The following is a 23,290-nucleotide window of genomic DNA, read 5'->3' on the forward strand; positions in this document are numbered from 1 at the left end:
ATTCTGATACATGCTACAACATGAGTGAACCTTGAGGACATTATGCTAAATGAAATAAGCCAGTCACAAGAAGACAAATACTATGTGACTCCACTTATAGGAGATATCTAGAATAGTCAAATTCCTTGAGAGAAGTAGATTGATGGGTGCCAGGGGCTGTAGGGAGGGAGGAATGGGGAGTTGTTTTATAAAAATGTATATTTTTATTGATTTCAGAGAGGAAGGGAGAGGGAGAGATAGAAACATCAATGTTGAGAGATAATATAATCATTGATTGGCTGCCTCCTGCACGCCCTCTACTGGGGATTGAGCCCCAACCTGGCATGTGCCCTGACCATGACTGGGAATCCAACCATGACCTCTGGTCGGGCTTTTTTTCTTGTTTTGTTAATCCTCACCTGAGCCTATTTTTCCCATTGATTTCTATAGAGAGTAGAATGGACAAGGTAAGGGGGAGAGAGAAAGGAGAGAATCATCGATGTGAGAGAGACACATCCACTGGATGCCTTCCACATGCACCCCGAACTGGGACTGGGAATCGAACCTGCAACTCAGGTATGTGTTCTTGACCGAGAATCGAACCCATGACCCTCTGGTACCCAGGCCGACGCTCTAACCACTGAGCCATGTCAGCCAGGGCAGGGAGTTATTGTTTAATAGCCACATAGTTTCTATTACAAGATGAAAAAAGTTCTGGAGCTGGGTGATGATGGTTGCACAACCATGTGAGTGCACCTAATGCCACTGACTGTACACTAAAAATGGTGAAGATGGTAAACTTTGTTACATGTATTTTACCACAATTAACATTTTTAAAAATATAAAAAATGACAGGAAAGAATTAGCCGAGTGTAGGCAATATTTATTCAATTTCCTTGAGATCACATTATCTAAGGCATAAATGGTGATTATTTGGCAAGGATACAACTGCTCTGAGGGCCTTGTATAGCCGGATTTGAGTTCATAATACATCATATTGGTGTAAACCTGAGAGAACTTATTCTGGCACGGGCTCTAATCATGGGAAACGCATCTCTCCTCACCATCCCTTCGTGAAACTCCATCACTTTCAGTGGGGGGCGTGGCCAGTTCTGCAGCTGCTCCCATGGTCACCGGGTCACTGGGCCTGGCCAAGGAAGTCAGAGTGGGCCATGGCGGACGCCGTGCTCTCAGGCCATGCTCTCAATGATGACTGCGATGCCCTGGCCGCCTCCAATGCAAGCCGACCCAACGCCGTATTTCCCGCCTCGGCGCCTACGGAAGAAAGCAATGGCTGAAATCTACTCAAATAAAGAATTAAAGAAGTTAGTTAGATAATTAAATAGCATTACCGATAACCACATATGTATTATTCATTCGCATTCAGATCATTGTCTCAGTGTTTTCCTCATTCCTCAATATTAGTTTATAGTCACAACAGGAGAAAGAATTAGGAAAACTGAATGTTGTTTTTTTTTTAAGTAGGGGTGGCAAGCTGGGGATGCGGGTCTCTCATCCACAGATGGGGTTTGTTAAAATTGCCCAGAATAAGGCCTACTTCTAGAGATTCCAAGTGACACTGAGAAGTCTGAGAGGGTAAAACTGATTACTACGCCTGGAAACGCTGGTGATCCAGGACAAAAATAAGTACAATACACCCAAAACAGGATGAGATTTCGTGTAGCCAACAGAGGTATCCTTTGTCAGATTGCGTATGTCTGCATAGGAGAGATGACAGCCTGGGCAGCTTATGCTCACGAGCTCCCAAAGAAAGGTGCGCAGGCTGGTCTGACCAATTATGCGGCAGCATACTGTCCTGACCTGCTGCTGGCACCCGGGCTCAATAGGTTTGGCATGGACAAGATCTAGGAAGGCCAGGCGGAGGCGACTGGAGGCCAATACAGTGTGGGAAGCACCGATGGTCCACCTGTCGCCTTCACCTGCTAAGATCTGCATGCAGGGCTGGCCAGAACTACTCCTGGAAACAAGGAGCTGCGGTTGGAGGCCTGAGTACCCCTCACAGTGCCAAGAGCAGAGCCGCTAACAAGTTAATGGACTCATCTCTAAGGTCGGCTGAGAAGGGGCCCCACGGAACTTGTTGAGAAGCAGTGCAAGGGGGATCTGAGGAAGAATGAAAATGGGGTGTCCTGGAGAAACCTAAATCCATGCATGTCTACAAAAGAGGCAAATCTGAAACGCAACGATTTCTAGCGAGTACCTTAATTCGTGAACCAGGTGTGCGGTAATTCTTGATCCAGACGCTCCCAATGGGTGGCCCAAGGCAATGGCTCCTCCATTTATATTGGTTTTACTTGGGTCAAGACCTAAATTCCTCTCAACAGCCAAGTACTGGGCAGCAAACGCTTCATTCACCTTCAAAACAATGGAAGAGAAGGGGAGAGACAGAAACATCAATGTGAGAGAGAGACCTTGATTGGTTGCCTCCCGCACGGGCCCCAACCAGGGCTGGAGATCGAGCCTGCAGCTGAGATATGTGCCCTTGAGAATCGAACCCAGGACCCTGCAGCCCGCAGGCCAATGCTCTATCCATTGAGCAAAACCAGCTATGCCACAAACTGCTTTTTAACTGAGAATTGTTTAGTATTCTTGATAGGTAATTTTGCCTGTTGTTGTGGGGTTTTTTTATTTAAATTACCTTGCAAGGTTGTTTTAATTTATTTTTAGTTGTTCTTTGTAAAAATATCAGGTTTGAAAATGGTACTTTCAGTCAAATGCATCCCTTAGAAAAAGGAAGTCCTCAGTGGTATTATAAGTGAAACCAGAGGCAGTGGGATACTGCAGAGCCCATAGGTTCTGGAGCTAGACAGATGGTTTAAATCTTGGCTGTATGCATGTTCTTTGAACTCTCTTGACACTCACATTTCCTCAGTAGTAACATGTGACCGCAGTATCATCCTAAGGTTATTGTCAAGGTTAAGTTAAATCATAGGTAGTAAGTGTCTAGTGTATTACCTAACACAGGGCATGTACTAAAAAATGCTTGCCATTATTATTATTATTACTCCCTAGTATTATTACCCATACTTCCAAGAAGAGACTGATAGATAATTAAGAATAAACCTTCAGAGCCAGATACATAAGAGGAATGGTTACTATGTCAAAATGTGGTAGAATGGAAAAGTATCATATTGCATCACACTTTATGAGGCTGGCTATGAGAATGACCTTACTTCAAGTTTTTAAGCACTATGTTTTCATATGATCTTAGCTAGGGAATTTTACAGATAAGAAAAGTGATTTTAAGAAAGGTAATGTGTGGGGGTAAGGGGGAGAGATCTACCGAAGGACTTGTATGCATGCATATAAGCATAACCAATGGACACAGACACCAGGGGGGTGAGGGCATGAGCGGGGGTCGGGGGGGGGCAAAGGGGGGATAAGAGCACATATGCAATACCTTAATCAATAAAGAAAAAGAAAGCAAGGTAATGTGTCTAGAGTTGGGATCAAAATTGAATCTTGTGTTCTTTCCTACTATATTTTATTCTCTCTCAAGATGGTGCTCTTTTGTCCTTAGCTTCAACATTCCTTTTCCATTTTATGCAGTCCTGCTCAAGGAGGTACTAAGAGTCCTAGAATATGTTGTGAAACTAGGCTTTTGAACCTAAGAAAAAACCACCACATAATCATCAAATGTTACAAAGACAATCATAGCAGGGTGTTAAGAGCTATGTCCTTGAGTACTTATACATCTACTAGAGGCCCAGTGCACAAATTTATGCACGGGTAGGGTCCCTCGGCCTGGCAGGTGATCGGGCCGATCGGGGCCTGTCTCACCTAGTCCTGATCAGGTCAATCAGGGGCTGGGAGTTTGGCCAGCGTGGGAGGTTGGCTATGGGAGCACACTGACCACCAGGGGGCAGCTCCTGCATTGAGCGTCTGCCCCCTGGTAGTCAGTGTGTATGTCATAGCGACTAGTCAACCAGTCGTTTGGTTGATCAGTCATAAAGGTCACTTAGGCTTTTATATATAGACTAGAGGCCCGGTGCACAAAAATTTGTGCACTCGGGGGGGGGGGGGAAGGGTCCCTCAGCCCAGCCTGTGCCCTCTCGCAGTCTGGGACCCCTCAGGGGATGACCACCTGCTAGCTTAGGCCTGCTCCCCGGGGGATTGGGCCTCAGATGGCAATCAGACATCCCTCTGGCAGCCCAGCAGCCCTCGGGGGATGTCCACTTGCCAGCGGGGAGCAGGCCTAAACTGCAGTCGGACATCCTTAGTGCTGCTGAGGCAGGAGAGGCTCCCACCACCACTGCTGTACTGGCAGCCATCAGCCTGGCTTGTGGCTGAGCAGAGCTCCTCCCATGTGAGAGCACCCTGACCACCAGAGGGCAGCTCCTGCATTGAGCGTCTGGCCCCTGGTGGTCAGTGTGTGTCATAGTGACCAGTCATTCCCATTCTTTCTGCTGTTAGGGTCAGTTTGCATATTACCCTTTTACTATATAGGATAGAGGCCTGGTGCACGGGTGGGGGCCAGCTGGTTTGCCTTGAAGGGTGTCCTGGATCAGGGTGGGGGTCCCGCTTGGGTGCCTGGCCAGCCTGGATGAGGGGATGATGGCTGTTTGCAGCTGGTCACACCCCCTTCAGGTTGGGGGTCCCCACTGGGGTGCTTGCCCAGTCTGGGTGAGGGGCTGAGGGCCGTTTTCAGGCTGGTGGGTGACTGAAGCTCCCAACCTCCCCCCCTTTTAATTATTTTTTTTAATTCTGGGATTTATTTACCTTCTATGGCTATCACTGGAACTGAGAGCCAGCTTTAGCTCTGAGGCTCGGCTCCAGCTCTGAGACCTCGGCTGCTGAAAGCAGGTATCTGGGTTTGTTTGGCTTCTATAATTGAAACACTGTTGCAGCTCCAGCTCTGAGGCCCGGCTGGCTGAAAGCAGGTTTCTGGGGTTTGTTTAGCTTCTATAATTGCAACATTGTTTCTTAGAGTGCGGCTCAGAGGCCGGCAGCGGCAGGCGGGGAACCTTTGCTTCCTCCATCAATGGAGCAAGCAAGCCTCCTGTTCGCTTCAGCTGCCTGGCTGCCAGCTGCCATCTTGGCTGGCAGTTAATTTGCATATCTCGCTGATTAGCCAATGAGAACTGTAGCGAAGTTACGGTTAATTACCATGTTTCTCTATTATTAGATAGGATGATATAGATACAGATATAGATATATAGGTATATAGATATATAGATAAATGATAATGAATAGCTTTGCAGAGCTGATATATTTCAATAGAGTTTTAGGTATGAAATCTAAAGTCAGAAATTTAGTGGTACCTATTTGCTGATACAAATATGGTAATTAAGCAGCCCCCTGGAGTCTCTGAACTGTTGATTATTGCCTTTTGGGTGAGAGATTACCACAGAGGAAATCACACAGAGGGAAAAGGCCCATTTGCTACCAATTTAAGTAGAGATTTTCTTTGTTCTATTAATTATTTACCAACGTCAAGCAGAGAGACATACTTATTTAAAATTTTCAAATATTCCCCAAATGTAGAATGTACATAATCCATCTTTAAGTATTTTCTTCTTTTAATTGTGCTAAATACTTCAGGTGCCTTTGTTCTAAACTAATATTGTAAAAAATCAATAAATTTAAGTTTACAGAATTTTTAAAGTTTTTTAAAAAAATGTGATAGGTACATCCCAAAGCAAGCCACAACTAAAAGCCAAGATACATTGTGGGGAGGGGAGGATGTCTTAACTTGTGGGGAGGACAAGAAACTTGTAGATTTGACACCAGATATTGTTTTACTTTTAGGTCAATTCTTTATTTGTATTTTTCACTTTAATCCATAAAATGGGGTTAAAGTCACTTATTTCTCCCCCTCTTTACATAAAAATCACTTCGATTCAGCAAGCACATAACAGTCTAAAATGTAATGAAGTCATAAGGTCCTAATATTTTTCCAGGAATTTATACGTTAGTAGGAAAAATCAGGCTGTTTTAATTATCCAAATATAAATGAAACATTTTAATCAGATAAGGAAGAGTACCAACATAAGCCATGTAATGAAAGCAACACTTATTTAGATGTGCATCATTTGGAAAGGCTAACAGTACTAAAACAGAAAGAGCTATAAAATACCAAACTGAAGCCATTTATGCTCTGGAAGTTGGGTTAGTCATGTTGAAAACAGTAGAGTACTTACCTCTACCATATCCATGTCCTTAAGACTCAGCCCCGCTCTCTTCAGTGCCCCGGTGATAGCAGAGACAGGACCTATATTAGCACAAAAATCCATTTCATCTTATATTTATTCATGCATCAAATTTTTCCATCTTTACTAAACAGGTAAATAATGTGACAGCTGGTAGTAGCCACAAATCTTGCTACCTTGAAAGCACATTATTAAATGATGTAACAATAAAGAAACAAAAAGTGAGACCTGTATTCATTGCAGTGCTATTTACAATAGCCAAGATCTGGAAGCAGCCCTGGCCAGCATTGCTCAGTGGTTAGAGCTTCAGCCTGTGCACCAAAGGGTCAAGGGTTCAATTCCCGGTCAAGAGCATGTACCTGGGTTGCTGGTTTGCCCTTGGTCTAGGTGCATGAGGGCGGCAACTAGCCTATGTGTCTCTCTCACATCAATATTTCTCTCTCTCTCTTCCTCCCTTCCATTCTCTCTGAAAAGCAATGGAAAAAATATCCTCAGGTGAGGATTAACAAAACAAAAGATCTGGAAGCAGTGGAAGAGTGGATGAAAAGCTGTGGTACATTCACACAGTGGCTTTCCCCTTCTGTGTGGGTCTGCAGCCACTCTGCAGGGTAAAGGATGGCTATGTGTTGAATAATTGCATAACGAGGAACAATTATTCTTAGACATTAGACTGACGAATCTATCCCCACCAGATACTCGATGATCTATTCTCCCCTGCTTATTAACCCAGTGTTGTTCACGTGGGTAGCTGTGTGATTCTATACTGCCACTGAGAGATGGACTGTCTGGGGACATCTGACACTGTGGGACAGCTGGCATGTACAGCTTTGGGCAAGCCCGGAGGGAAAAGAATATTCCTTCCACAATGCAGTCCTTGTACTAAGAGGGAAATGCCCAGGCCCTGGAATAGAAGGAAGGCCAACGACATTTTCTTTGCTTACTCATTATGTTAATGCATCAGAACCTATTAAATGAGGCTAAACTGGAAAAGAACTAAAAAATAACTACTTACCCTTATGGGGTAAATCTGATTGATCATCAAAACCATCTAGGTGCAATGGGCGAATGTTGATGATCATTTGCTGTTGGGAACCACTGCTCTAGATGCTGAAGTGATAAATGCCATAATGATATACAGATATTTAATTTTTCAAGCTACCTTTCATCTCTATGACAAAGGTATGTCTTGCTGATAGCAGGTAGATGAAAGTTAATACACTTTAAGGCTATAGAAGAAAAAGGTTGACTTTTTAACAGATGTTTACATAGTCTGCAGTTTTTGGTGACATAATTTGCAACACAGTGAATTTTCTCAGAAATTCCGTGCAGGACACGGCAGCAAATGTGGTGCGTACTAACCTAGTCCCAAATCAGCATAAGGGTGTTGTCTGAGTAGGAGCTGGAGGCTGACACACTGAAGGATCTTTGAGAAGGCAGCTCAGCAGCAAGGCATCCCTTCTATCTGGGGACCTACTTCAGAAACCCATTTATTAAAAATGGCCTAAGTTCATGAAAAAAGTCTTTGGGCCTATCAAGAATCTGAATCTAAACCCCAGGGCAGGCTTCTCCTTGGGGCATGAGGGTATAGATGGAATAGATCAGAACATTTGGGCACCAATTTTATTTTTGTGAGGTACCTAATTGGCTCCATTTCCTCAGAGAACAATGACAGGAACTATTAAAGTTCAGCAACAGATGTGAGGGCGACCTGGCTGCAACATCTGTCACCCCGCTGATGGCCAGGTTGAACTGGCTGGCTAGGCGGGGTCCCCTTCCTCCCTCACTGCTCCATGTGCGTCCCTCCCGAGGCTGTGCCCTTGGCCGAGGAGGACGACCTTCCCTGATAGAGGATAGTCCAGGGTAGACGCTAGCTGTGCTCCCCAGCCAGAACCTCCAAACCAGCTCTCCAGGTCCATTTCCCAGACCAGACACATCCAAAGGAGGCGCTGCGTGTGGCAATCTGCCTTTCTTTCTCTTTTCTGGTTAATCCTCACCTGAGGATATTTTTTCCATTGCTTTTTAGAGCGAGTGGAAGAAAGGAGGGAGGGAAGGAGAGAGAGAAACAGCGATGTGAGGGAGGCACATCAACTGGTGATCTCCTGCATGTGGAGGGCTAGGGATCCAACCTGCAACCCATGTACATGCCCTTGATCGGGGATTGATCCACAACCCTTCCATGCAAGGGCCGAAGAGCTAACCACCAAGAACAACCGGCCAGGGCGGCAGTCTGCCTTTCTTAAAAAAAAAAAAATTATTTCATAAAATAAATAAAAAATAAAATTCATCATCATCTGCGATTCCTAGGAGTGCATTTTGCAAAAAGCCTTTTGTTCTATTTCGCGTTGATATTTTTTCAGCTAAGACCATACCTGCTTGCAGGGAGTTATAAATCTCCTCCTGCCAGAGCTCTGCCAATTGAGATACACTGTTTATAAGTCTTCATCTTCCTAGTGCGCCTCAGCGGAGACAGGTGAGTATTACTCTGACTTCCTGAGACAACACACGGTTTTCTCACTCGCACGGACATTAACGGCCACACGCAACACACCTGACAGGGTGTTCATCGGCTCCCAGCCTTCTCTCATTGCCCCAGGACGGCCCCCATCTCACTTTTAAAAAATCCTGTCAGTACTTTGTAATCCTTCTCTGCTATTTTCTGTCTGTTAATTTTAAATAATTCAAGTGGACAAGAAGACATGATTACTGCCCACAAGGAGTTGACATGGCCTTGGTTTTCCGACTGAGACTAACACAGTTTTTCATAAAGACTGGTTGTTTAGAAGACTGATTATCAATCTCTTTCCCCACAACTGACCTTGATTTGGCTACTGTTTCTGGAATGAGAATGACAAAGAAGACTTGGCTCCAGAAATGGAGCAGAACCAGGGTACATAACTACCAACTTACCGATACCCATGATAGAGGGGTCACAGCCAGACGCAAAGTAGCCCACAACTCGTGCCAGCGGCGTGAAGTTATGTTTTTTAACAGCATCCTCACTAGCTATGACAACAACTCCAGCACCGTCAGATACCCCCTTGGAAACAAAAACAGAAGATTACCTAGAGGGTACAGAATCCAGTTAATCAAAGTGAAGCAGTACTATTGGGATTATGGCATTGCATAGGAAGCAGTGCCATAATTTGTACTAGTGGTGGATTAAAGAGATTGTTTTAGGCACAGAATACAAATGGAAAAGCCTATAGCCAGATGCAGGTAGCTATAAGGAGAAATCTGATGAATTGTATATATGAGAAAGAAAAAATTATGAAAACTAAAATAATAAACCAGGTAGATTCCCTTCTAATGTTTTGAAAAGACTATGAAATGGAAATATAAGGGCACCTACCGAAAATATTTTGAACTACAAAAACCCAAATTAATAGAATATGAGCTTGATTACTTTAAGCTACATAACTAAAGACTAGCATGAAAAGTATCTGAAAGATACGGCATGATTATTTTGCATCAAAAATTGAGAAGAATTCAAGAATATCTGTGAAGCTACCTACCGACGCGTTCCCTGCAGTAACGGTTCCTTCCTTCTTGAACACGGGCGGGAGTTTGTTTAACTGTTCCAGGGTTGTTTGGGGCCGGGCATGCTCATCGACCTGCATGGTCTGTTTTCCTTTCCTTGTCTTCACCTCAATTGGCACCATCTCACTGTTAAAGTAGCCAGCATCATTAGCTGAAATAGTTGAAGGAATATAAGAATGGGGGGAAAGAAAAGAAACTAAGTCAAACATATCCTTCAATTTAATTTCTGGTCTACTTTCATATGAGCCTTTATTACTTATATGAGACCCAGACCCGGCCGACCCCACCCCCGTCAAGCCCCGCAGGGCGGGGGGTGCAGCCTCAGGTCCCCCGGTGCCGGGGGGTCGAGGGCGTGATGACCATTTGCATATTAGCTCTTTATTATATAGGATAATTTACTTGCCTATTGGAGGATTTAATATCCGATCATGTTTCTATGCAGATGCATTCTGCACCTTTTAAAATTATAATTTTCTTTTTTATTACAGTTTTTTTCTGTACAAGGTGCTGCTAAATCTTAGCAGTATTTGTTAGCTACACGTGTAATGACACCACATGGATTGAATGCCCTTTAAAAATCTTCTCTGGGTGAGGTAAGAAGTAACTAAAGGGTTACCAAGTTGCACAATAATGTAATAGACACTTAAAAGTTTTCAAGGACAGATTTCATGTCAAGTGTTCTACGCAAAAACGAGAAAGAAAGTTACCAAGTTGCCTATGTCACGAGTAATCTATGCCTGAACTTTAATGACAAGCAACCTGAAGAAGTTCTAAGAGTGATTACTGAGCAGTTAGTTCTAAGTAAAACAGTTTACGGCCTCCGCTGACTAGAGTGGACTATAGCAATCAAAGCCTCCAAAATGGGATACGGCAGGAACACCACCTCACTTCTGATAACACTTTAAAGCAGGCTAAGCGTTTCCCTTAGTTGGTTTTCATAACAGCTCTATTAGGGAAACAGGGAAAGCAAAGATTTTTTCTCGCTATTATTAGAGATACATATTTGTCTCTATTTTACACATGCTCAGTGAATAAATGACTTGACTGAGGTCGGATAGGATGTATGTGGCAAAACTAGAAACAGAACTAATAACTCCTGACCTCTAGACCAACAGCCTTCCATTTTAAATGTGTAACTACGAGACTCAGGATGACCGGGCGGGCCTCCCCACTCCACGTACCCCTCTGAAATGCCGAGATGGACTTTATCCTTCCTGCTCCAAGTAAATATTTAGTGCCCTAAAGAAGAGTTTCCATTTGCTTATAGGAGTTTAATTTTAAAAATCTTTCTCAGAAGACTAGTAGATTTCTTCCACTCCCCACACTGAGAAAAGAACTGCCGGTCGCTGTTTGAACTGGTGGAAGAGCAGTGAGCGGTGTTACCTGGGGCACCAGAGCCAGGGCCTCGGACTCGTTCTAAGTCTCCCAGGCAGGTGCGATGATTCTCAATTAGCATAAAAGGATACCCAGTGGGTCTTTTCCAAACACATCATCCCCTCCGTGTGAATACAACATGACTTATGGAGGAGGACATCCTCTCTGTCCTAGCCCCAGTGAGCCATCATCTCTAATAGTGTATCATAGCTCTCAGAGTGTTCTACTGGCAAAGGTACCAGTCTGGGTAGGGCCAATTAACAGTACCACTTTTTTAGTAGTATGAATGTATTTCCAAAGAGACGTTTCCAGTTAGTTTTACAATCATTAATCGAGTATCTAAATCATCTGAAAACAAAGGAATGATAAAAAAAAAGTAACTTTCAAAAGATATAATTTTAAACTAATATTATTATATGAACATTATCTGAAACGATGAAAATCCTTCCTAGTTTTAAAAAATTGAGGTGTAACTGACAAATAACATTATACTAGTTTCAGGTATACAACATAATAACTCGGTATTTGTATATACAGCAAAGTGATCGTCACCATAAGTCTAGTTAACATCTGTCACCAGGAGGAAGTTACAAATTTTTTTCTTGTGATAAGAACTTTTAAGATCTCTCTTAACAACTATCAAATATGCAACACAGTATTATTAACTACAGTCACCATGCAGTACATTACATACCCAGAACTTATGTATTTTATAACTGAAAGTTTGTACTTTTTGACTCCCTTTTCATCCACCCCCCCGAGCCTCCCCCCACCCCCCCCCATAGTTTTCTTTCTATGAATAGTTATAATGTCCTGTTTCACTGACCGGCTTTCCACCTCTGCTGGGACTGCAGGGCGTATTTGTCACAGTCTTCTCTGCTTATTTTATTTTGTGCAGCAAGATTCTCTGCAGTGATTCCCATGGGCAGTTTGACATGCTGATCGGTTAATCCTGCCCACAAAGTATCTTCCAGCTATTAAAACACATTAACAATAAAGTGATTTGTTAAAGCATGTCTTTCAAAGTAATATGCTATCATTTCTTTAAATTTAAGCAATTAAGAGTTCCAAAAACTAAAAGTGAAATTAGATTTTCTGATAGCATTACTGTTACTAAATTATTCGTATTCGATTCTGAGACATTTTAAAAAAACATTCAATGACATAATAAAATGACACATTCTCCTCTCTCTCTAAACGTGGGGCTCTGAAGAGAGCCAGCAATGCTACATGTGCGGGGTGAGCACACAGGAAGTTACTCCACAATCAAAACCTCTCAAGGTTGCATCCCGTAGGAAACCTAACACTGAGTCCTTATGCACGCCCCCTACTGGGGATCGAGCCCACAACCTGGGCATGTGTTCTGACCAGGAATCAAACCGTGACCTCCTGGTTCATAGGTCGACTCTGAACCACTGAGCCACACTGCCCATGCTCTGATCTATCTTTCCAAAGGTTTTCTCAAATACGTTTGGTGTCTAAAACTATCTCATCTTTTCTAAGTCTTATTCCTTTCAACTTTCAAAAAGGCTAGGTGAGAGATTAATGAACAGTGTAAATCAATCACTATAACTGAAAAAATGCTAAAAATGTAAAATGTCATTAGCCCTTTCATATGGGAAGGACAGCATACTACCCATCATTCTTTATCAGTGCTATCATTCTCATGTTGTATATACTCTATTCAAAGAGAATGTTTTCTGTGATGAAGAAGAAATCTATTCAACGGAGATTGCTCCAGAAAGAAAAGTCCCATAAATCATGGTAGATTTAATTACTTGGTTTACTAATGATTCAGCAGACATTAATTCAACCTTTGCCTATCTTTTTGATCTGCTTCCTTCCTTCTTCCATTTCCCCCAAGTGTTCATTCCCCTACCAGAGGTATGCTAAGATAGAATCTAATTTTATGTGGATTAAAATGTTCAAACTAGCCCAGCCGGTGTGGCTCTGTGGTTGAGTGTCGACCTGTGAACCAGGAGGTCACGATTCGATTCCCTGACAGGGCGTATGCCCGGTTTCAGGCTCAAACCCCAGTGTGGAGTGTGCAGGAGGCAGCCAGTCAATAATTCTCTCTCATCACTGATGTTTCTATCTCTCTCTCCCTCTCCCTTCTGCTCTGAAATCAAGAGAAAAAAAATATATATGTACAGTGGGGCTTGACTTATGAGTTTAATTCATTCCCTGACGGAGCTCATAACTCAAATTACTTGTATGTCAAATCACTGTGACGTTTGCTGCGCCAACTAGCGGTGGGGTATCTGAAGATGGCTCGTAACCCGAATTTTTTTGAACTTGCAACTCAAAGCAAAAAATTGGCCGTGAGACGGCTTGTATCTCAAAAAAACTCATTAGTCGGGACACTCGTAAGTCAAGGCCCCACTGTATTTTTAAATATATTTTATTGATTTTTTTTTTACAGAGAGGAAGGGAGAGGGACAGAGAGTTAGAAACATCGATGAGTGAGAAACATCGATCAGCTGCCTCCTGCACACCCCCTACTGGGAATGTGCCTGCAACCAAGATACATGCCCTTGACCAGAATCAAACCTGGGATCCTTCAGTCTGCAGGCCAATGCTCTATCCGCTGAGCCTTACCGGTTAGGGCAAAAAATATTTTTTAAAAAGAGTCAAAACTAACAACCAAAATAGAGTTTTGAAATACTTTATGAAATTCATATAATTTATATCTTGCCAATCCCCTATTAATAAAATTGGCTTCAAAATCAGTTTTCTCTCTCACCAAATGGTGTTATTAAATAATTAGCATAATAGTTTGAGAAATAATTTTTAATTTTAACCTTGAGATCTGCTCCCAACTTGGTTCCAAAACGTATGTTTCTGGCACAGTAGGGAGCCTGGCTCATGCTTTCGGTTCCTCCGCACAAGACAACTTCAGCAGCTTTAACACCAATTTCCTATTTAAAAACACACAAACAGCCACAAAACCCTTTTATTATGACAGAAGTGCATATTAAAAAGTACGTGTTAAGCAGTAAACTAATATTAAGTCTAATAAGTAACTATCATAGCCTACAGTGTTTCAAAAGGAAATACTTTCAAAGTAATTTTAAAGCAAATGCTAAAGTATCCATTCCCAAAGTACATGGGTGGGAAGGGGAGAACTATAGTCTTCAATCATTTGTGCACAAGTAACAAATCCTACCTACTTTTTGGTGAGGAATGGTAATTCTTAACTCAATACAAATCTTGAGTTCTGTCTGGTTTAAATGTACAGAGATATTGTCTAGTTTAAACGTACAGATTACCAGCAGATAATGAAGAACAAAAGCAAGATTCATCCTATTTATTATGGACAAATCTGAAGGAGAACACAGATTTACAAGAACCAAGTTAACCTAGGAGACTCATAAAAAGGACCCATTTCCTTCTTTCAGCTCTTCCCACTATTTGCATTTCTCAGGAAAGAAGCAGATCACCAGCCTCCAAGAACCCGCCGTTTGAAATGATTGCTGGGAAAATCAGGACCACTAAGATATGCTGTTATAGAAAATTGTTCATGACAAAATCGTGTTTCTAATTTTATTTTGTAATAAAATGAAGACAAATAAAATTGGATTTTATTGTATGCCTTTTCCCTGTGCTCAAAGGAACAAATCTATTTGCCCAATCATCCCTTATACTGACCTCTCTTAACACACTGCGTACCGCATAGAAATCTCTAAGACATACGCCAGGGTCCGCACATTTTTGGGCAAACTGCACATTATTTAAATCATCATCATGCACTTTAGGTGTTGTTTTTCAATAATTATAACATTTTTATTTACAAAAACAATTAAACAATTAAAGTTCCTAGTACTTTTTTAACGTATGGTACTGCGTAAAACATTTTCCTCTATGAAGAGGGACCAAACAACATTTACATAAGTATCTAGATTCGCTCCTTTCTCCATGGGCGTGAAAAACGAGAACACTCGTGAGAGGTCCTTAACAGATGGCGCGCGAAACACGAGAAAACTCCTGAGCGGTATGAAATGTGTTAATAAACATCCTATATAATAAAAGGCTAATGTGCAAATTGTCCCCTCCACCAGGAGTTCGACCAGGGGGTGGCATTGGCCGGCCAACTGCCTACGGCCCCTCCCCCTGGGTGGCTGGGCCCAATCGGCCCCAATCGGGGCGGGTCAGCTGGACCCCACCTGTGCATGAATTTGTGCACCAGGCCTCTAGTTATAAAAACCTACAGTGTTATACGGTGTTATATTAAATGGGGCATTTTCTCTAATAACTTTTAACATATTTCAGAGAATGAAATATAATATTGGCCATACCTGACATCCACTCACAACGGACTGGAAACCAGAGCCACAGAGCCTGTTCAGAGTGAGAGCTGGGGTCTCTATTGGGACCCCCACCCGCAAACCAACATGCCTTGCCAAGTATGCAGCGTCCGAAGAACTCTGGAACACAGGGAGAAGAAAACGCACTTCCTCTATAAATCTAGGAATCAAGGACGAAGTATATGGAGATGTTGGCAACCTATCAAAAATTATAAACTACATGGCTCTAAGGTAGGACACAATGCATGTAGTTATAGCATATTTCATATAATACACGTGTTTATGACTTAAATAAAAACAAAGCACAAGAGTAGTGATGCTGGCAATTCAGGTATGCAAAGAGAAGCCATAAAGTGCTTCCTTTAAGTAAAAAAGTGAAAGGTTTCGACTTACTGAGGAAAGAAAAAAACGGTATCCTGAAGTTGCTAAGACCTACAGTAAGAACAAATCTATGCATGAAACTGCCTAATTTATAAGCTAAACTTTATCATAGGTATGCACGTACAAGAAAAAGACATAGTGTATGTATATAGGGTTTGGTACTATCTGTGGTTTCAGGTGTCCACTGAGGGTTTTGGAATGTATACCCTGGGAATAACATGAGATCACTGTACTTTTTTATTCTTATTGAATTCACTGGGGTAACATTAGTTAACAAAATAATATAGAGTTCAGGTGTACAATTCTACGGTATATCATCTGTATTTGTATTGTGTTCACCATCCCAAGTCATGTCTCTTTCACATTTCTACCCTCCCTTACCTCCTCCCACGCCCCCTTTCCCTCTGTTAATCAACATACTGTTGTCTATGAGGTTTTTACTTAACACCTTCACCTTTTTCACCCAGCTCCCTCTACCTTCTCCCCTCTAACAGCTGTCTGTTCTCTGTATCGATGAGTCTGTTTCTATTTTGTTTGATAGTTTGTTTTGTTTATTAGTGATAATGAGGCTGAGACCTGCTGACGTAGGGAGGGGAGAGATGAACAACTGGTTAGGAGAGTAAGAGGTGCTTCCCAAACTTAAAAATGCATACGGGGCATTTTGTTAAAATGTAGGTTCTCAGCCAATAGGTCTAGGACTGCACAGAATTCTGCATTTCTAAACATTTCCCTAGTGACGCAATGTGCTGGTCCAAGGATCACACTTTGAGCAAGAAGGAAAAGAAGTAACTTTAAAAACACACAATAGTAACAACAGCAGTTATGGTGGAGAAAGCTAAAGCAAAATTGATAAAATGTGAAGAATTGGCCCATCCAGCCCTAGTTGGTTTGGCTTAGTGGATAGAGCGTCAGCCTGTGGACTGAAGGGTTCTGGTTCAATTCTGGTCAAGGGCACGTACCTTGGTTGCAAGCTCCCTCCCCGACCCAAGCCCTAGTCAGGGCTTGTGCAGGAGGCAACCAATCAATGTGTCTCTCTCTCACATTGATGTTTCTCTCTGTCTTTCCCTCTCTCTAAAAATCAATGGAAAAATATCTGGAGTGAGGATTAAAAAAAAAAAAAAAAGAATTGGCCCATCCAGGTAAAAAGGCTTTGTGGTACTCACTGTCCTATTTTTATTTATTTTTTAATCCTTACTTGTGGATAATTTTATTGATTTTAGAGAGAGAGGAAGGGCAAAGGAGGGAGAGAGAAACATTGATGTGAGAGAGAAACAATGATCCGTTGCCTCCCATATGCGCCCCGACTGGGGATCAAACCCGCAACCTGGGTATGTGCCCTGACCAGGAATTGAACCCACAACCCTTTGGTGCATGGGATGATGCTCTAACCAACTAAGCCACATGGGCTAGGGCTGTCCTACTTGTTTTTTTTTTACCTTTTTTGCTTGGGTTTGCTATCCTCCTTAAGTGCGTAAGAGAGAAAACCCATTAACTTCAAATAAGTCAAGGAAATTAATATATTTAGAAGCAATAAATTAAAACATTTTGTTCTACACCTAACACTAATACGGTGTTATAAGTCAAGTATATCTCAATACAACTGGAAAAACAAACAAACAAACCCAAACCAAGAAGCACTGAAATGTATCCCAAATTAGGTATATATAGTAGTTTCCAGAATATATGCTCATTTGAGTTATGCATGTCGTTGCTTCTGGAGTCAGAGAATTACTCAAATTGTAAATACCTTCAACTATGGACTGATCCGCCATTATGACATGTTCAAGGAATTATTTTTAGAAACTGATGAAGCAACAGGAATGAATACCATCCTCTGGCCGACTAACCTGCATGACATTGCCCACAATAACACTGTCAATAGTCTCAGGTGGCACTTTGCCGGCAGCCAAGGCGGCCCTGGCAGCAAATTCAGTCAGGTCGGTAGCTGTGAAGTCTTTCAGAAGGCCTCCGTAAGCCCCGAAGGGCGTGCGCTTAGCAGCCACGATGAACACACCTATTGCAACAGGAGAGGTTTGTAAGCAATCATAGATGAGTCAGCGTCCTTTAGCATGCTTTAAATAATCTCACTGCGAAACAGTATTGTAAAGTAAATTTTCAATTAGATAACTGAAAACCTTTGCATATACTAAGTCTTCCCCCAAACTATCTGAGCACTCCTTTCCACATCTTGTCAAGAGACCATGGGACTGCCCTGGCCGGGTGGCTCATATGGTTGGAGCGTCCTTCTATGCACCAAAAAGCTGTGGGTTTGATTCCCAGTCAGGGCACATACCGAGGTTTCAGGTTCGATCCCTGGCTGGGGTGAGTACAGGAGGCAACCAACTGATGTTTTTCTCTCACACGGATGTTTCTCTTTCTCTCCTTTCCTCTCTAAAAAAATCAATAAAAACATGTCCTTAGGTGAGGATAAAAGAAAAGAAACCATGGAACTTTTAATGATGGATTTGTGTCTAGATATTGGCCTATACTTGAGACCATTCAGACACTGTACTACTATTGGGATCTAAGTATAGTCCCCCTGTTTTATGCTAGTGATCTCTTTCCATGGAACAAACTAAACCTGCCCTGAAACAAAAAAATACCTCAGCTTCTCCTTTCATTCCAGTTGAGAAATTTACAGTCTAAAAGACTGTAAACAATATGTAACTATAATTTAGAAGAGATCCATTCTCTACAAATATAATATTCAGGTATTTATAAAAGGCCACAAATATTAGTTTGGTGTGTTGTGGAGACAGTAAAAAGTTTAGTGGTTACCAGAGGGTAGGAGGGGGAAGGAGGGATGAATAGGTGGAGCACAAGTGAAACTACTCTTTATTTACTTATTTTTTAAATATATTTTTATTGATTTCAGAGAGGAAGGGAGAGGGAGAGGGAGATAGAAACATCAATGATGAGAGAGAATAATTGATCAGCTGCCTCCTGCTCACCCACACTGGGGATCAAGCCCGCAACTGGGCATGTGCCCTGACTGGGATTGAGCCGTGACCTCCTGGTTCATAAGTCGATGCTTAACCACACCGGCTGGGCAAAACTACTCTTTATGATACTGTAATGGTAGATACATGCCATTATATACATTTGTCAAAACCCAAGAACTGCATAACACAAAAAGTGAACCTCAGTGTAAACTGTGGACTTCAGTTAATAATAGTATCAGTATTTGCTCATCAATTGTAACAAATGTGCCACACTAATCGTTAGGAGAATGATTCTGGTTCTTCAAGTGACTGAGGCAGACCCATATCACCTGAAGGATACATTCTTGCAGAGGAAGTGGGCCCATTGAGTTGTTTATTGCTTTGGAGAAGACAGCTCTTACTAAGCCCACGCCACATGGCAATGAGCCACCTGTGTTAGCCCAGAGCTTTCACTAGAAATCTCCTGTGTTTGTTCACAAACCACTTGTGTTAGCTCCTGGCTTTGGCTTCCAGCCGCCTGTCAGCTCATGCCACTCGGCTATATATAACAAGCCCCTTTCCTCTCCTGGGTGTAAAGATCTGCCATTTCACTACTAAGGCGTGGCTTGTCGGTAAGTTATCTTAAACTCGATGTAATTTTGGAATTGTCAGCCTCTTTCTGAGGTCTCTTGGCCTTGGGAAGTTTTCCCAAAACGAATGCTAGATGTTAATAATAGGAGATACTTGGATGAGGGAGGTATAGGACCATTGATTTATCAGAAATAATGAAGGCTAATTCCATGTTTCTCCAGAAGCTTCCTTGCATGAGTTTCTCCCTGTACTTCATACCTGAGAGGGCATTTTTGTCTGGGGAAGTACTACTAATGGTGAAATATGAGACACTAACCAAAGAGTGTATGTGGAAAATAAAAACAAAAGCAAGAACTTTCCCTTTAATGACACCACTTCTGTTTACCTGCGCTTCCAGACCGCAAAGGTTGTCTTGAGTACGGCTAACACTAAAATACAATTGTTTTGAATGGGAAGATGGTATTAAATATATTTTTTAAATAATCTGGGATGTGTAGGTATAAAGACTAGACAATTTAAAGGATTTTTTTCTTACAATTTCATAAACTGGACACCATGTCAATAATTATTTGAGCTGATGCCAATGTTATGTATCTGTTAAAAGGTATAAAATGTAACAATCTTTACCACCAAACTACAATCCTTTTTATTTTTAAAGGCCCTGAAAATTCAGAAGCTTAATATTTCCAAAAACTGAAAGACAGCGAAAAGACATTAATCTAAAGTGCAGCGACTGGAGAGAAAAAAACACACACACAAGAGAAACAGGAATTCTGCCTGCTTTTTAAAAAAAATTTTTTTATCACATTATTAGATTAACACTAACTTGTCATTAAGCAAGTGCAGACAGCAACTAAGACACATGAAGAAAAACTGCTACTTACTGTATCCCTTTCAGTTTTAGGATTAAAGTAATTTGGCAGCCTGATTGCCTTGCTATACAAACAACCCAAAGCTACTGAGCAGGAAGAGCACTCACACCAAACACTGGGATGGGTGTTAGTAAAAAACTGGGGGATGGATTCTGATTGACAGAAATCTGATAAATTGCTGATCATCTTTAACAACGTCTATCAAGCTCACATTCAAATGTGTCCTTTTCCCTACAATAACCAGTCACATGTTCTCTCTAATCCACTAGTCCTCCAAGCACCCGGCATGCCACTGAGAAGTGCACACCTCTAATGGGTTCTAACTAGCCAATAACAATTGGTATATGAGGCTTAGGGCCTGGGTTGTAGTCATAGCCACTAATTTTCTGTGTCATTACAGACAAGCTATTTTACCTTTCTGGAATCAATGTCTTCATCTGTAAAACAGGGAAATGGTTTGTAAAACTATGATCACTAGCTCTAATACCGTAGTACTCTGTATCACAAACTTAATCCATTTTATACTTCCTTAATACGGGTGTTGATGGCATTCTTTTCCCTTATTGGGTTCATAGTTTTCATCAAATTATCAGAGGGGTCTGTATTATACAGAAAGGGTAAGAAACCACATATACAATGTTAAATACAAATCATAAAAAGATTTTCTTTTTGAAATGATGCTCATTACCAGGCAGCTTTTAAATGAATTGGGTTTTTTGAGCACCTTGTCCAGGAAAAAAACAAACACTTGCTGTTTTATTAATTAAATGCAGTAAATTCAGAACTGGAAATAGCACTGGCAAGTTAAACCCAATTGTCGGAAATAGGGATAACACTACGTTTTGCCTTGGAATACTCATTTTTCACTTGAACTGTTCACATGCCCTTTCAGCCCTTCTGAGCTCTCAATCCCCTTATCCAACTGCCTACCCGACACCGCCACTTGAGCGGCAAGCTTTCTCTTCCAAATCGATCCTCCAGCTTCCCTCACTCTGTAAGACTTCAAACCAGAAACCTAAAGCCACTGTGGACATGTCCTTCTCACCGACCGGCCATCTATCACCAAGTTCTATCAAATCCATCTCCAGGTCTATCTCAAGTCATCCCTCCCTCTCTTCCCCCAACCCCTCTGCCCTCCAGCTCGGGTCCAAACCATCATTTGTTGTAGCCTGGACCGCTGGCTAAGATTCTTGTATTATTGTTGTAGTTCTGTTAATCCTCACCTGAGGATATTTTTCTCATTTTTTAGAGACTAGAAAGGAGGGAGGAGAGAGGAACTTCCATTTAAGAGACAGGTCGAGCAGCCCGCACCTGCCCCTGGCAGTGCCCAAGTACGTGCCCTAGACCAGGAATTGAACCCGCGACCCTTCGGTGCTCAGACCGACTCTCTAACCACCAAGCGACACCGGCCAGCGCTCCAATAGATTCTGAAATGTTCTTAAATTCTTCCGGTTGCTACAGAGACAGTTTTATGGCCCTGACAAAATCTGGGCAGAGTGGAAATCGGGTCCTGTCATTCCCCTACTTGAAAGGTTTTCTATTGCCTCCACTAAATTCAGAATAAAACCCCACAGCTCCAGGCTTCACAGCCAAGAAACGTGGGTTCTCGGATCCTGCCAAGCGTTCTCCTGAGGGCCTTGACATGAAGTGTTCTACCCGAATGTTCCATTCGTACAATAAGGCTAAACTTCCACATCCTCAAAACTAAAATTCCATTGACTGAGCATTTGTTAGGAAAGGGAACTGACATCATCTTTTTTCTTTTTTTTAAGTTGATAACCCTGGAATGTATGTCTTTAAGGACTGCACTTTCTCCGAGACACTCAAGGGGAAGGGAGTAAGACAGGTCTTCCCATAGAACGCCAGCAAGCACTTTGGGGGAGCAGGGCACTCAGCAGAAATTCCCTGGCGACTCTGGGAGAACTCCCCGCAGGCCCTGCCCGCCCCACCCCCCATCCGATCCAAGGCAGCCTGGCTCATCCGAGCTGCGCCTCTGCGTCCCAGGGTGCCTCGGGTGCACGGCGTCCCTGGGTGCCTCGAGGGCAGGGGTCCCGGGGTGGCTCGGGGTCCCGGGGTGCCTCGGGTGCACGGCGCAGCTCCTTTCCAACAGCTGAACTTGAACTAGGTGGGTCACTACTGCACGAAGGAGGAGCATGGCCTCCAAGGTCAGAGGCCAGCGAACCGTGGTCTCCACTCTCAAACGCAAATTGCACGCAAGTCCCAGTCGCCCCAGGCTTACAAGTGCTTCCTCCTTAACCCAGACCAGCCTCTGGGGTGGACGCTGCTGGTTTTTCAGTCCCCTTTATTGGTGTGGAGACTAAGCTGTAAACCCAGGACCCCGACTCCCCGCCGGACCGGACGCGAAACCGGGCCTGGGGAGGGCAAGCCCGCCAGCGGGCGAGGAGAGGGGGCGCGGCTCACCTCGGAGAAGGGCCATGGCGACGGCAGGGGCAGGCGGCGCGGGGTTCTCCTCGGCGATGCAAAGGGGTCGCCAGCACCCAGACCTTAAGGGTGGGGGCGGTGCCCGCGAGGCCCCGCCCGCGCCCTTTCACCTACTTCCGGACCCGCGCCGCCCGCCCGCGGAGCTCAGCTCCCCCTCCTGCTGACGCTGCGGTTGGGGCGCCATCCCTGGAGGGACCAATCACCCTGGGGAGGCGGGCCTTGCAAGTTTTGTGTTTTTTTTGGTTTTTTTTGTTGTTTTTTTGCTTCAAAGCATTGTCTTTAACCACTTGAGTGCCAACCAATATCCTAGGAACTATGCTAAAATTGCCAAGGCGTTTTTGCTGATTTTACAACAGTTTAGGGAAAAAATTATGAATCGCAAGTAAATGAAGTTACATATTCAAAAACTTAAGGAAACCTTTACTACATTTGTTTTCTGCACTTAGGTGCCATCTGTCACTAAAGAGTGGGGCCTTGACCTACGAGTGTCCCAACTAACGAGTTTTTCAAGATACTAGCTGTCTCTCCGCGGACTTTTTGCTTTGAGTTGCGAGCTAAAATTCGAGTTATGAGCCAGCTTCAGATACCCCCGCCGCTAGCTGGCACAGCGAACGTCACAGTGAACGCCACAACATCAGCCCAGCATCACGTGTCTCACTCGTTCACTTTAAGATTTGACATACGAGTAATTTGAGTTACGAGCTCCGTCACGGAACAAATTA

General features: G+C 43.0%; 1 protein-coding gene and 1 pseudogene across 2 annotated transcripts; one reads left to right on the forward strand and one right to left on the reverse strand.

Moving 5' to 3' along the window:
* Positions 1 to 847: 847 nt before the first annotated feature.
* Positions 848 to 22,704, reverse strand: ACAA2 (acetyl-CoA acyltransferase 2). 2 transcript variants are annotated; one of them, XM_059707258.1, is made up of 10 exons: positions 22,548 to 22,704; positions 17,590 to 17,756; positions 15,353 to 15,481; positions 13,859 to 13,975; positions 11,884 to 12,031; positions 9,659 to 9,834; positions 9,054 to 9,183; positions 6,138 to 6,208; positions 2,198 to 2,352; positions 848 to 1,254 (listed from the first exon to the last, which is right to left on the reverse strand). In XM_059707258.1, the coding sequence occupies exons 1-10, from the start codon at positions 22,561 to 22,563 to the stop codon at positions 1,170 to 1,172; spliced, it is 1,194 nt and encodes a 397-aa protein (XP_059563241.1). In that variant the 5' UTR covers positions 22,564 to 22,704; the 3' UTR covers positions 848 to 1,169. The 2 variants fall into 2 exon arrangements, with proteins under 2 accessions (XP_059563241.1, XP_059563242.1); XM_059707259.1 differs by lacking the exon at positions 15,353 to 15,481.
* On the forward strand, positions 1,502 to 1,989 carry LOC132240117 (large ribosomal subunit protein uL18-like; annotated as a pseudogene).
* Positions 22,705 to 23,290: the final 586 nt, after the last annotated feature.

The sequence above is a fragment of the Myotis daubentonii genome, chromosome 8 (genome assembly GCF_963259705.1).
Source record: "Myotis daubentonii chromosome 8, mMyoDau2.1, whole genome shotgun sequence".
Taxonomy (NCBI): domain Eukaryota; kingdom Metazoa; phylum Chordata; class Mammalia; order Chiroptera; family Vespertilionidae; genus Myotis; species Myotis daubentonii.

What these genes read in the sequence shown, in the direction of transcription:
- ACAA2 (XM_059707258.1), bottom strand. An exon ending in CCGTTGTGAGTGGATGTCAG is followed by an intron (nt 13,976 to 15,352) that starts GTATGGCCAATA and finishes GTTTTTAAATAG; the next exon opens with GAAATTGGTGTTAAAGCTGC. An exon ending in CCAGCAGAGGTGGAAAGCCG is followed by an intron (nt 9,835 to 11,883) that starts GTCAGTGAAACA and finishes CAACTATTTCAG; the next exon opens with CTAATGATGCTGGCTACTTT.